This window comes from Saccopteryx leptura, chromosome 8 (assembly GCF_036850995.1).
Source record: "Saccopteryx leptura isolate mSacLep1 chromosome 8, mSacLep1_pri_phased_curated, whole genome shotgun sequence".
Lineage (NCBI taxonomy): Eukaryota > Metazoa > Chordata > Mammalia > Chiroptera > Emballonuridae > Saccopteryx > Saccopteryx leptura.
The window spans coordinates 7007448-7021359 of record NC_089510.1 but is presented as its reverse complement, the minus strand read 5'-3'; the positions used below and the strand labels follow the sequence as shown (position 1 = coordinate 7021359).

The window sequence follows — 13912 nt, the reverse complement described above, 5'->3', positions numbered from 1 at the left end:
AGGTTGCCAGCTTGAGCACCAAAAAACATTTGCTTTGAGCAAAAGCTCACCAGCTTGGACCCAAGGTAGCTGGCTTGAGCAAGGGGTTACTCGGTCTGCTGAAGGCCCGCGGTCAAGGCACATATGAGAAAGCAATCAATGAACAACTAAGGTGTTGCAATGCGCAATGAAAAACTAATGATTGATGCTTCTCATCTCTCTCCATTCCTGTCTGTCTGTCCCTGTCTATCCCTCTCTCTGACTCTCTGTCTCAGGAAAAAAAAAAAAAAGAAAAGATTTTATCTATTTACTTCTGAGAGAGGAAAGAGAAAGAAAGAAGAGGAGGAGCAAGAGGCATCAACTCCCATATGTGCCTTGACCAGGCAAGCCCAGGGTTTTGAACCCGCGACCTCAGCGTTCCAGGTGGACGCTTTATCCACTGCAGCACCACAGGTTAGGCCGATCAGTATTTTTTAAGCACAGAAATTCAAGGTCAGAAAATACAGAATTTCACCATAAACTGCCTGTGTTTATTTTGTGGTCAAGAGCTTTTCAGAGACTAAGCATCCTAAAAATGAGGTTATTGATCTAACATCTCCATTAACTCTTAGGTTTAGTCTACAGAAACACAAGGAGTTGCTGAAAGCTTGTAAAAGAACAAAAGAATTTACAGGCAGACCTGATAACAATGTAAAGAAATTATTTTAATGCACTTAATTCAGTTTTGTGTTTTCGAATATACTCATTTCTGAACTGCTTCATTAATACCTATAAATAATTGCCACCAATATTCCGTTAAAAAAATAAAGTGGTAGTTTACTGTGGTTGGGAGGTTCTCTCTGAAGCTACAGGATACACGTTCTCTACGAAACTCTTAAAACTACGCACGATCCCCCCAAATTGTAAGTGAAATGTTTTCAAGATAATCTTAAATACTGTCATCTAAACCATGAATCGAAACAGGCTTGCTATTTTACATTCAAAAGTTCTCTTCCAATGAACAGGACCCCAAGACCTGAGCTGGCCCCTCGCTCGGGCCCGAGAGCGAGTCTGCCGGCATTCACACGTCCCTCTGCGGCCCTGCGGCGGTGTTGGCGCCGTCACCAGCCAGTTCTGACCTTCAGGGTGGAGTCCACGTAGGGGTCCTCCTCACGGGCCGCCGCCGCGCTGCACCGCACCGTGAAGCACTGCAGGTTGTTACTGGGAAGAGGAGAGAGGGCTCTGAGCACGGCGGACGCCCACGCCGCATGCCCACAGCGGGGAGAAGACGCAAGTGTTTGTCGAGTGCTTCTCACCAAGGAGAGCACCTCGGAACCTGAGAGAGTGGTTTTTAAAACATAACCGGCCTGACCAGGCGGTGGCGCAGTGGATAGAGCGTCGGACTGGGATGCAGAGGACCCAGGTTCAAGACCCCGAGGTCGCCAGCTTCAGTGCGGGCTCATCTGGTTTGAGGAAAAAGCCCACAAGCCTGAACCCAAGGTTGCTGGCTCGAGCAAGGGGTTACTCAGTCTGCTGAAGGCCCACGGTCAAGGCACATATGAGAAAGCAATCAATGAACAACTAAGGTGTTGCAACGCGCAATGAAGAACTAATGATTGATGCTTCTCATCTCTCTCCATTCCTGTCTGTCTGTCCCTGTCTATCCCTCTCTCTGACTCACTCTCCATCTCTGTAAAAAAAAAAAAAAAAAGAAATTAAAAAAAAAAACAAAAACTATTGAATCGTAACCTCTAGGGGCTGAATCCAGACCCGTGTGCTTCTACAGAGTCCTACGCGTGCCCCTGGCACACTCCTGGTTGAGACCGTGGGTCGGGTCAATGCCCTCACTTGACAGATAAATGTTGCGCCCGGGATCAGTCCAAGGTACAGAGAGCTCACTATCAAAGCCAAATTAGAACCTGAATTCTCTTGGCCTGACCTGTGGTGGCGCAGTGGATAAAGCATCAACCTGGAAATGCTGAGGTCGCCGGTTCGAAACCCTGGGCTTGCCTAGTCAAGGCACATATGGGAGTTGATGCTTCCATCTCCTCCCCCCTTCTCTCTCTCTGTCTCTCTCTCTTCTCTCTCTCTCCTCTCTAAAATGAATAAATAAAATAAAAATTAAAAAAAAAAAAAAGAACCTGAATTCTTGACTGTCACCTCTGTCCCAATCATCTTGGGACACAGCTGAGCTTGGATGGTGCTGGACGTCACCCAACGCCCTTAGACGATGCACACACGGACCCAGTGTGGGACACCAGAGACTGTCCGGCGGGACCTTCGGAGTGACCGACTCCAGCAGACTGTCTTACAGACAGGGGTATGGAAGGTTCGTGACTGGTGCAGGCCTCCCGGGAGAACACAGCCCCGGCAGGTGGGGGTTCCTCCCCCCTCCCCCCTCACTCCTCCCCCTCCGTCTCCTCCCCCACCCCCGGCTGCTCCTGCTCGGTGTGACAGCCTCAGGACCCCGCAGTCACACACCATCGACGTCCACTGACTGGTGGGTAAGTCAACACTGTAATATCGACATGAAAAACAGGGAACTCAGGGGCCTGGGCCGGTTAGCTCAGTCTGTTCAGAGCAGAGTCCCAAAACAACAAGTTTGCAGGTTCAATCCCTGGTCAGAGCAAACACAGGAAGCAATCAACGAATGCACAACTGAGTGGAGCAACAAATAAATGCTTCCCTTCCCCACCTCTCTCTCTCCCTTCTTCTCTCTGTCTTGTAATAAATAAATAAATAAATAAATAAATAAATAAATAAATAAATAAATAAAAATATTAAGCCCTGGCTAGGCCAGATAACTCTGTTGGTTAGAGCGTCATCCTAGAGTGTGGAGGCCGCCAGTTTGATTCCCTGGTCAGGGCACAGACAGGAACAGCTCAAGCTTCCTGACTCTTTCTCTCTCCCTGCCTCTCTCATAAAAAAACAAAACAAAACAAAACTCAAAAAATGTTAACTTAGACCCGATCAGGCGATGGCGCAGTGGATCGAGCATTGGACTGGGATGCAGAGGACCCAGGTTTGAAACCCTGAGGCCGCTGGCCTGAGTGTGGGCTCATCTGGCTTGAGCACAGGGTTGCTGGCTTGAAGGCCAGGTTCACGGGCTTGAGCAAGGGGTCACTCACTCTGCTGTAGCCGCTGGTCCAGGCACATATGAGAAAGCAATCAATGAACAACTAAGATGCCACAGCAAAGAATTTATGCTTCTCATCTCTCTTCCTGTGTGTCTGTCCCTATCTATCCCTCTCTCTGTGTCTCTATCTCTATCCAAAAAAAGAAAAAGTAAAAAATAAGTTAACTTAGGCCTGACTGGTTGTGGTGCAGTGGATAGTGTTGACCTGAGACACTAATGACCCAGGTTCAAAACCCCAAGGTCACTGGCTTGAGCGCGGGTTGACCTGCTTGAGCATGGGATCTTCAAAATGATCCCATGGTCACTGCCTTGAGCCCAATGCTCACAAGCTTGAGCCCAAAGGTTGCAGGCTAGAAGTCCAAGGCTGCTGACTTGTGCCATGGTCACTGGCTTGAGCAAAGGGTCACTGGCTCGGCTGCAGTCCCCAAGTCAAGGCACATAAGACAAAGCAATCAATAAACAACTAAAAGTGATGCAACTATGAGTTGATCCTTCTCATCTCTCTCTCTCTCTCTCTCTCTCTCTCTCTCTCTCTCACACACACACACACACACACACACACACTTTAAAAAAATACAGTTAACTGAAAAACTGCTACAAAACCTATCTTGTAATGAACGCTCAGCAATAATTTTTAAATTCAAAATGTGGGAGAAGTAAATGAACTCTGTTATAAAACAAAAGGCTAAAGCAAATCTGACAATAATCTTAATATCAAAGAAATACTCCCTTTTTTTTACTTATTTTCTTTTTAGAGAGAGGTAGAGAGAGAGACAAGAACATTGAGCCATTCCTGTATGTGCCCTGACCAGGGATCGAACCAGCAACACCCGTGGTTCAGGACAGTGCTCCAACCAACCAAGATAATCCGGCCAGGGCTAGACCTACTCCTGTCACAAGAAAGGTGCTGTTTTCTGACACGTGCCCTGGCGGCAGGCGCTGCACAGTGGAGCTAAGAGGCATCGTTCAAGGCTCTCTGTCTGTGCGCTGGGGCTTCCGCTTCAGTCTCCGCCCGCTGCCGTCTCCCCCCATTTCCACGCAGGTCGAGGACACACCCTCCAAAGCCACGAGAACAGAACAGCACCTCCTCTCAGGCACGTGGAGCGGACTGAAGTCACTGGAAGGGGCTTTGAGACGCTGAGGAGCAGCACAGCCCCCGGTCGACGGGCCCGAGTGACAGGTGAGAGCAGCCACGACCAGGAAGGTCTAACGCAGGCAGCTAGTGACCGTCGGGGTCCGGACGTGCAGGCTGGCCCCTCTGACTCACCTCCACCCCTGTGCCCAGGCTGCTGGCTGTGCCGGGACACGGAGGGGCAGTGTAACAGAGGAAGGGAACGGGAATGTGCCGGCCTGGGAAGGGGCCCCGGGTACAGGCTATGTGAAGCAGCAAGTTGGTAAACAGTGGACATATAATCCACTTCTGTAAAAAAAAAAACACAGCTTATGTACTGTTTAAAAAAAAAAAAAGTCATATGAGGCCCTGGCCAGTTGGCTCAATGGGAGAGAGTGTCAGCCTGGTGTGTGGAAGTCCCGGGTTCGAATCCTGGTCAGGGCACACAGGAGAAGTGTCCATCTGCTTCTCCCCCTCTCCCCCTCCCCCTTTCTCTGCCTCTCTCTCTCTTCTCCTCCTGTAGCCATGCCTCAACTGGTTCGAGTGCACTGGCCCTGGGTACTGAGGATGGCTTCATGGAGCCTCTGCCTCAGGTGCTAGAAATAGAAAGAGCTGGGTTGCCAGCACGGCCCCATATGAGCAGAGCATCGGCCCCAGAGGGGGGTTGCCAGGTAGATCCTGGTGGGGGCGCATGTGAGAGTCTGCCTCTCTATCTCCCCTCCTCTCACTTGGAAAAGAAGAAGAAAAAAAGAACCTAAGAAAATTCCTTAGTTTAATTTCCAAAGCCCTGAGCTACATTTCAGCTTCTTCCTATCTAAGGAACCGCTAGACAGTTTCGGAAATGGAGACCTGCTACCTCCACAAAGTTCGCTTAAGAAACACACACCAGCACTTCCCCTCACCGGAGAGTGGAAGGGGGGAGCACCGCACCAGAAGTGGGCCTCAAATGCCCAGGGGGGCCTGCGCTGTGTGAAATACACCCTGGCAGCTGCTGGAGTCTAAGGATGCCACTCAGCTGGGGGGAAAAAATCACTGTCCTTTTAGAAAGTAATTTACTTAATGATACAATTAATTACCAGTTGCTCCTGCAAAACCCTCTGACACAGGCTTTGTTTATAGTCTCCCCTCCATCCCCTCCTCCATCCCCCCCATCACCCTTCTCCTCCATCGCCATCCATCAAACTCTGTCTTTCAGGCCTCTGTCCAGACACACAAATCTTTCCCACGTGACTCAGGCAGAGGTCGCTTCTCTCCGCCCAGTGCCCACACCGTCCTCACGAAGTCGTCAGGCGTCTTTCCCAGCCCTCCCCGTGTCTGTACCCTCCCTCCGCGTCTCTGGCCCCCTGAAGTTGTTGCTGTAGAAAGCGGGTGGTGTGCCTCCTTCACGGCTGCTCGGTCACAGGGCCCGACGCAAGCGCCTTGCACATCATCTAAGCCCTCCCCCAATAAAAAAAACCAAACCAGGAAATAGAACCCAAAGCATCACTTAGTGCTGAGATGAAAGGCAGTGAGGTCCCAGTCCTGCTCAGGGCCCCAGCTGACATGCCCACACACCAGGGTAAGGCAACCCCGAAGACATCTGCCCCCAACCAGCAGCATGACCTTGACCAAGCTCAACCTCTGGACTGTCTCCTCATCTGTACCAACCCGAGGGTACAACCAGATAGTCTGTCTGGCGCCTTCACAGTCTAAACAGTACGAAGCAGTCCAACTCATACAGAAAGGTCCAAACAGCAGTGAAAAAGTATCAGGAAAGAACCCCGAGTCTCCCTGACCGACCCCACTGCCCTTCTGTGAGAACTCCCAGGAACACCTTCCCTCACGAAGAGCCTCCCTCTTTCCCACAAAGATCCCCGTCCAGTCCAAGACGATAATAAAACGAAAGCACAGCCGGAATCTAAACCGCTGGCGTGAAAAGCGCAGGTGTGGGCCGTCAACAGACAGATGTAGGCAGGAAATCGACGGTGCCGGGTGCCGGTTCCCACAGTCCTCCTGGGGGGCTTTGGACGGCGCCTCAAGAATTGACGGGAAAAGAAGCGACTCCAGAGGCCAGCAGGCGACACCATCGCCTACCTTGTGATGACGTGCAGGAACTGCGGCGTGAGCACCGCCTGCTGAGACCTCTCGGGGTACTGGTACACCGACAGCAGCTCCACCGACTTGACCACCAGGTAGAGGTAGCCCGCATGAGGCAGCGAGAAGAAGCAGAAGAGACTCAGCAGCTCCTTGTCCCGAGACCGGGTCCTCCTCTCGGACGGAAGAGAACCTGTAAGAGAAACAGAGACGCCGATGTAAAACCAGTTAATGAAGGGAAAGCGGTATCTTGACCTTTCCAGGGAAAAACGTCTATCAAAGAGTTTGTTCAGAGAGCGTTGCTCTTTATAGAAGAATGCCATCAAAAAAACGAAAAGGGAGTGATGTAAGTAGAATAGCACTGTGTTGTGGCTTGTAATAAAGGAGCAGATCGAGGTGGGGATCACTAGTAGCTATGCACATCACAAAAAAGAGTCACAGGTACTGCGCACCCTTTAGCAGAGCTCAATGCTACTTGTGTCACCTAATAGGTAGTGACAATAACGAGCCGAACAAGACTAAGTCGAGGCTAGCTCCGTCCACAGAAATGTAATCTGAGCCACACATGTGTTTTCAAGTAATCACATGCACAGAAGTAAAGACAGGCAAATTTTTACTATGTTGTATTAAAATCAACACAACCAAAATAATATGACTGTTTCAACAAACAATCCACAAAAACTTAATGAGATATTTTATTCTTTTTTTTTTTCTTTTTTTGGTAGTTAAGTCTCCAAGATCTAGCGAATTTACATTTACAGTACATTTCAATCTAGACCAGTCACATGTGAGGTGCTCCATGGCCACACGCGACTAATGGCTACCCTACTGGAAAGTGCAGCTTTAGACAGAATAGCCAAATCACAGGGAAAAGCGGGGGGGGGGGGGGGGGGGGGGGAGGGCGGGGGGGGCAGAGGAAGGCGTTAAGTGACAACATGGGGAGTCAATGAGCAAAACTCAGATCGTGAGAAGTTCCACAGTGTTAGTCCGTTCTCCGGCTAAAGAAACTGCAAAGAAAAGACAAAGAGAGAGGGAGAGCCTACATATTAAAATAGACTTGAAGGACACAGCGACCAGTTGCAACGTGTGAATTACTCAGGGCCTTTTGTTAGAGGCTGTTCTCCCCAGGGAGCACTCACTTCAGGGTGTAACTGGATAGTCCTTCTTCTGATTTGATTAATAGCTGTCCACCTCCCCCAGGAGCCTACAGCCTCCCTGACTGCAAGCACTTCGCCTACATTGCTTCCTGTTGCTTCCCTGGTATCCAGCACTGTCCCCAGCATGGGAGGAACTCAAAAAGCATAGGTTCTAAATTTCTACCTCTCTCTGGGCAACATCCGAAACTGTCAAACAGGCCAGGACTAAGCACAGTACCCAGTGCCGACCGTCAGTTTTCTTTGCTGGTTAGATTCCTGGAAAGTTTTTCAAAAAGACAGCTGCCCAGGCTCCATAACTGACTAATTTAAGTCAGAATGTCCAGTATGTAGAGCCTAAGCATTACTACTTTTTTTTTTTTTCTTAAGTGAATAGCGGGGAGGCAGAGAGAGAGACTCCTGCATGCACCCCCAACCAGGATCCGCCCAGCAAGCCCCCCTATAAGGTGATCATCTGCCCATCTGGGGCACTTACTCCATTACCAAGCTACTTTAGCACCTGAGGCGGAGGCCATGGAGCCGTCCTCAGTTCCCCAGGCCAACTTTGCTCCAACCGAGCCATGGCTGTGGAAGGGGAAGAGAGAGACAGAGAGAGAGGGGGAAGGGTGGAGAAGCAGATGAGCGCTTCTCCTTGTGAGCCCTGACCGGGTATCAAACCCGGGACTTCCACATACCGGACTGATGCTCTACCGCTGAGCCAACCAGCCAGGGCTGGGCATTACTATTTTTAAAAGCAGCCCAGCAAACCCAGTGAGCAGCAAGGCTGAACACCACTGCTCTAAGTGAGTCTCCCCTCAATCCACCCTCTCCCCCCTTGCTCACGGGCTGCTATAAGGCGTCAGCAGGACACCCAGCTGGAGCCCAGGCAAGGGCAGCAATTGCAGGGCTCTGACTGCCCTTTTTTGGATCTAGTGACCATTTTTCAAAAGGGGAAATGGCTCAGTGGTAGAGCGTCGGCCTGGCGTGCATGAGTCCCGGGTTCGATTCCCGGCCAGGGCACACAGGAGAAGCGCCCATCTGCTTCTCCACCCCTCCCCCTCTCCTTCCTCTCTGTCTCTCTCTTCCCCTCCCACAGCGAGGCTCCACTGGAGCAAAGATGGCCCGGGCGCTGGGGATGGCTCCTTGGCCTCTGCCCCAAGCGCTAGAGTGGCTCTGGTCACAACAGAGCGACGCCCTGGAGGGGCAGAGCATTACGCCCTGGTGGGCAGAGTGTCGCCCCCTGGTGGGCGTGCCGGGTGGATCCCGGTCAGGCGCATGCGGGAGTCTGTCTGACTGTCTCTCCCCGTTTCCAGCTTCAGAAAAATACAAAAAAAAAAAAAAAAAGGGGGAAATGGCTTTTGCCTGTCACGTCCTCTCTGTGGCTTCTCCTAGCAGACACAACTTCCCTTCTCAGCGCTGACGGGGACTTGGTGCGGACTTGTCCAAGGCTACAGGGACACTCACAGAGGAACCTAACCTGTCACCACGTCAGCCGACCCTGCCCCCGCCAGAGCCTTTTCCACTCGTGGCGCTGGGTCACGGGCACACCTACCTGTCTGGTAAATGGGGAGCAGCTGAAGCGAATGCAGTTTTATGTCATCAGAGAAGGCATAGGACGAAATATCCGGAGCGAAACGTCTGTGAGTTTAAACAGACAGAGAGGGAGAGAGGTCTCATTTCCGTGCACGTGAAGCAGTTCAATCACCAGTAAATGCCGGCGAGCAGAAAGCTCTCTAATACCTGTACAGCAGATGCTGAACACGGGAATATTTCCTTTTCTCCCCGTCTAATCCCGTGGACTCCAGTGTCACCGACAGCCCAGACTGTTCGCTCTTCTCACCCAGGAGTTCCGTGGGCTTCTGGCAGAAAACAAAGTCATCTGACTCGAGCTGCAAAGGTTCATTACTGATGCCTTAAAAAATAACATGGAAGAAAAATGAATAACTCCAAATACCACTTGAATGAAAATCAGATTTCAGGACCTCCCCCACCAATGAGACAGAGCGGTTTTCGTTTTACTTATTTATACACACACGCATCTCGCGTGTTAAACAAGGCGTTGTGGTTTCAAAGTCTTAGCACTTGGTTGCTTCGTCCTCACAACTGCTCAATGGGACTCGTTACCAACCCCATTTTACACATGAGGAAACTGAGACTCAGAGATGGTACTCCGAGCCTAAGGGCATGCAACGAGTAAATACAAGAACTGAAACTGGAAACTCCGCATAGAGCCGGTTTCATTATTTCTTTCTTTTCTTTTTTTTTCTTTTTTTTTAACAGGGATAGAGAGAGAGTCAGAGAGAGGGACAGACAGGGACAGACAGACAGGAACAGAGAGAGATGAGAAGCATCAATCATCAGTTTTTCGTTGTGACACCTTAGTTGTTCATTGATTGCTTTCTCATATGTGCCTTGACTGCGGGCCTTCAGCAGACCGAGTAACCCCTTGTTTGAGCCAGCAACCTTGGGTTCAAGCTGGTGAGCCTTGCCCAAACCAGATGAACCCACGCTCAAGCTGTCGACCTCAGGGTCTCAACGCTCTATCCACTGCGCCACCGCCTGGTCAGGCTGTTTCATTATTTATACGGACAAATAGTATTACTAAAATACATTTGCGCACTACGGAATAAGACCCAGGCAGCCAGATCACAGGCCCAAATCCCGCATTTTAGAAACAAATCTACAAGTAGCGTGGCTTGGCAGCCCAGAGCACTGCAGGTGGCTGGAATTAAGGGTTTTGGCCACACCGAAAACAAGAAAGCAACCTGGTCAGTTAGTTACCTTCTCCCTGTTTCCCTGGACTGTTGGTCTTATGTGGGTGGCGGTGGACACTCTCTCCGTGGTTAGGGTTTGACTCCAGTTTCAGGATTAAAACTTCTAAGTCTGACACGACAGCCACATAGTCAGCACAGAAAGAAATTTCCACAGGAGTGATGTTATGTATGTGTATAATTAAAGAACGCTCAAAGTCCAACGATGAGAACTCTTCATTAACGACCTGATACTTCAAGCTGAATAAGACTAACTTATTTGCGCAGCCAACAAGAAGGTCTCCTTTCACGGGACAACAGGACATGCACAAGGGGGCCTCAGAGAGCGGCATTTCGATAATAGACATCTGGTCTCGGAAGGTCTCTTGGAAGGGGGCCTGCGCGTTATGTCCAACCATTCGGATACACACTCGTGAGTTTTCGGTTCTCTTGTTTCTCCAGTTCACATAAGCACGCAGAAACTTAGCTTTGTTCTTCTCTTCGATTGCTACCAAATAGTCTCCTGAGAAGGAAATGAGATTATACTGAGGATTCGTCATTAGAAAGAACCACTTACCTTGCGTCATGAAAAAGAACCGTTAATGAATTCTAACGGGGATGGTAGCATAAAAGATCGAGTACAACAAAACCCAAAGGAACCAAGTCTTAGGCATATTTTTAACTGACAGCATTTAGGTTCTGAAATACAATCTCTCTCCACTTAATGTCTTCAGATACCATTAATTATTCATGTACAATAGCTTACTTAGAAATTTTACATTTTATTCCTATTTATAGGAGCTCTAAGTGTTTATAGGAGCTCTGAAGCTACCACTCCAACAAAACTCTCCTGACAAAGAATTCAGTAGTATCTGCATGATGTTAAAATTAGGTATAAATTAAAAAACTCTGGCCCTGGCCAGTTGTCTCAGCCGATAGATGTTGGCCTGGCATATGGACATCCCGGGTTCGATTCTCGGTCAGGGCACACATGAGAAGCGACCTTCTGCTTCTTCCCCTGCCTCTCCCCCCTTCTCTCTCTCTTTCTCTCCGGCAGCCAGTGGCTTGACTGGTTCAAGCATCAGCCCCAGGCACTGAGGATAACTTAGTTGGTCCGAGTGGGTTTGACTTTAGCACTAAAAATAGCTTGGTTGATTTGAGCATCGGCCACAGACAGGGGTTGCCAGGGGGATCCCAATCTGGGCGCATGCAGGAGTCTGTCTCACTATTTCCCCTTCTCTCACTTACAACAAAACAAAACAAAAACAAAACGGAAAATGTTTACTGCTTGAGTAAGAAGCCTGCAAAGCATTTACAGGAAGTATATACAGTATACATGGCTGACATAAGATTCATTCTATTTTTACAAGGGGAGATTTGCCACAGAGGAAGATTCTGGGTACTTAGAGCGTGAATCCTCACATCTAAGTTACTGTGAGTGGGAGGAAAAATACCAAAAAGAAAAGGCTGAGACATGGAAGACAAGTTATCAGCATTTCCGCATAGCTAGGAGCTCGCTATGTGTAGACAAACAGAAGCTGCCCCCAGGAGTTTAAGTGTAAGGGAGGCCTGAAAGGGACCCCTAAGCAACATGACCCAGGCTAGCGCATTCCACATGACTCCTGAACTTCCTTCCAGACGGCAACTGGATTACACAAACACATCTTTGTTTTTCAAGGCCTCGTCAATGAGGTCACCATCCTGTTCGCAAGCAGCCAGTATGGCTGCAGGTCAGTGGTTCTCAATCCTGGCAGCCCAGAGGACTAACGCGGGTTCTCTGGGTCGCGGTCCTGGCATTGCTATTTTTTAAAGCTCTGCGGGGAAATCTTAAGCACCAGCAGTGTCATCCACTGTCTCTAGAATCTCCACTATTGACAGGCAAGAAAGAGTGAAGTTGACACAATGCCTGCCCCTTCCATTTCTAGAATAAACGTCCATTTGGAAGAATGGGACAGATCATGGAAACAGTGCATCTCTCTCTCTCTCTCTCTCTCTCTCTCTCTCTCTCTCTCATATACACACTAAAGTTGAGACTGCTGAGAGTTTGCCACTCAACGCCCTCTCCTGTGCCTAAAAGGGGAGGGGAAAACTACCAGTATGGGGAAATGCTTAAAAAAGATTTCATAAGAAATCCCGAAATCAGAATCTTCTGCTAAAAGAGAACTTACAGAGCTAATAAATGGTTTCCAAACTGGTCTGTGGACCAGTCCTGGCCTCTGTTGATGTCTCCACTTCTCAAAAAGAAAAACTACTAACACTGCAGTAAGCTGGTCAGAAAGCAAAGACGTCCAACATTTGGGGCTGGTTTTCCTTTTATAAATAATGGTGACAGTAAATAGAAGGGCTCCTCATTTTAAAAAAATATATGATCTTCAGTTGAAAAGAATGAACAGATACTATGTATGGTAGCCCCATAGTTTTTTTAACTGATCTGCAAAATCCTAGTGTCTGGAAATCACTAATCTTCTGATTCAACGTTTGTTTTGTTTTAAATAGAAACTTAGACCCAACGTTTCTATGCACTCACAACCAACCAGTGGCACAGAAGGGGCTGGAGGGAGATCTTCCATCCTCCGGTTCCAGGTCTCCACTTCATTAATAGGCACTTCAGCCCCAGCCACCGGGCAGGGAGGTCCCCACCACTGTGGGGGGGGGGGTGCAACTCACACCTTTATACCCTCTTGAAAAGTAGGAATCAAAGTCGAAGCATTACTTATGAGGTGGTTAAAAGAATTCTATGGTGAATCCTTTTGTACTCTGAAAAAGTACCTATTATTAAATGTTGGAGTTTCCTACAACAGGGATACACACACCCACATGGAACCCCTTGGGACACTTCACTTTCCTGGTGGCAACATTGTAGTGGATGCCGCTCCAGCTACTTGGGGTTGGGCGTGGGGTTGCGCAGAGGGTGGTGGTGGGGATGGGTTATAAGACCCAAGCTCCACGCACGTAGCTATTTAATCAGCATATAACGTGAACTTTCTAAAATCGACAGAGGGTAAAGGTAGAGACTTAGAGGGTAAAGGTAGAGACATAAAAGGGTTGGTTTGGCCATGAGTTGGTCGAACTATTGAAGCTGGGAGTTCAGGACACTATTCTTCCTACTTCTGTAGGTGTTTAACCTTTTCTCTACTAAAAGGTTTTTGTTTACTTTGTTGCTTTTTAAAGCGTCTGGGTTGTGTGCCACCCAGCCATCCGCACGGGGGCCTTGCTGCCTAGGGGCGTGCATGGAGGAGGAGCCCGCAGCATCCTGGGCCCTGCACCAGCTCCCGGCGGTGGTTGCCAGGACAACCGCTCAGCGGAGCGCAGGTTGACTGAGCAGCTGGCCGGGGGAAGACCGGCCCGCAGTTCCCGGAAGCACGGAGCCCCCACCATCACCAGCTGCCGTTGGGGGCGCGCGGTCCGCTGGGAGGAAGTCCCAGGCGGGGGCCAGGCGCCCCGACCCCTCGTGACTCACCGGCCTCGCTGTAGACCAGGCGCAGCACCCGGCCCAGCGTGGAGAAGGCGCACCGCGGCTGGCACAGCTCCTGGCCCGCCACCGCGAACGCCTCCACCTTGCAGCCCGCCGCCACAAACAGTGCATCGGAGCCCCCGCCGCAGAACCGCTCGGGCTCCAGTTTGCAGGGCACCACCTGCTGCGACCCGAACGGGTGCAGGTTGTACAACTGCACCATCCCGATGACCTGCTGCGGCCCGTCCGGGCGCCGGGGGACCCTCGCCGGCTACGGAGGTGGGACCACTTCCGCGA

General features: G+C 49.9%; 1 protein-coding gene across 1 annotated transcript in view; it reads right to left on the bottom strand.

The window, feature by feature from the left end:
* Positions 1 to 13912, bottom strand: part of HPS3 (HPS3 biogenesis of lysosomal organelles complex 2 subunit 1) — a 41897-nt gene extending 27985 nt beyond the window's left edge. The window contains exons 1-6 of the mRNA XM_066347740.1: positions 13622 to 13912; positions 10193 to 10684; positions 9152 to 9323; positions 8964 to 9049; positions 6279 to 6471; positions 1098 to 1179 (exon numbers count right to left, since the gene is read on the bottom strand). Of these exons, the coding sequence (XP_066203837.1) occupies positions 1098 to 1179; positions 6279 to 6471; positions 8964 to 9049; positions 9152 to 9323; positions 10193 to 10684; positions 13622 to 13838 (1242 nt within the window). The 5' untranslated portion in view covers positions 13839 to 13912. The remainder of the gene's footprint in view (positions 1 to 1097; positions 1180 to 6278; positions 6472 to 8963; positions 9050 to 9151; positions 9324 to 10192; positions 10685 to 13621) is intronic.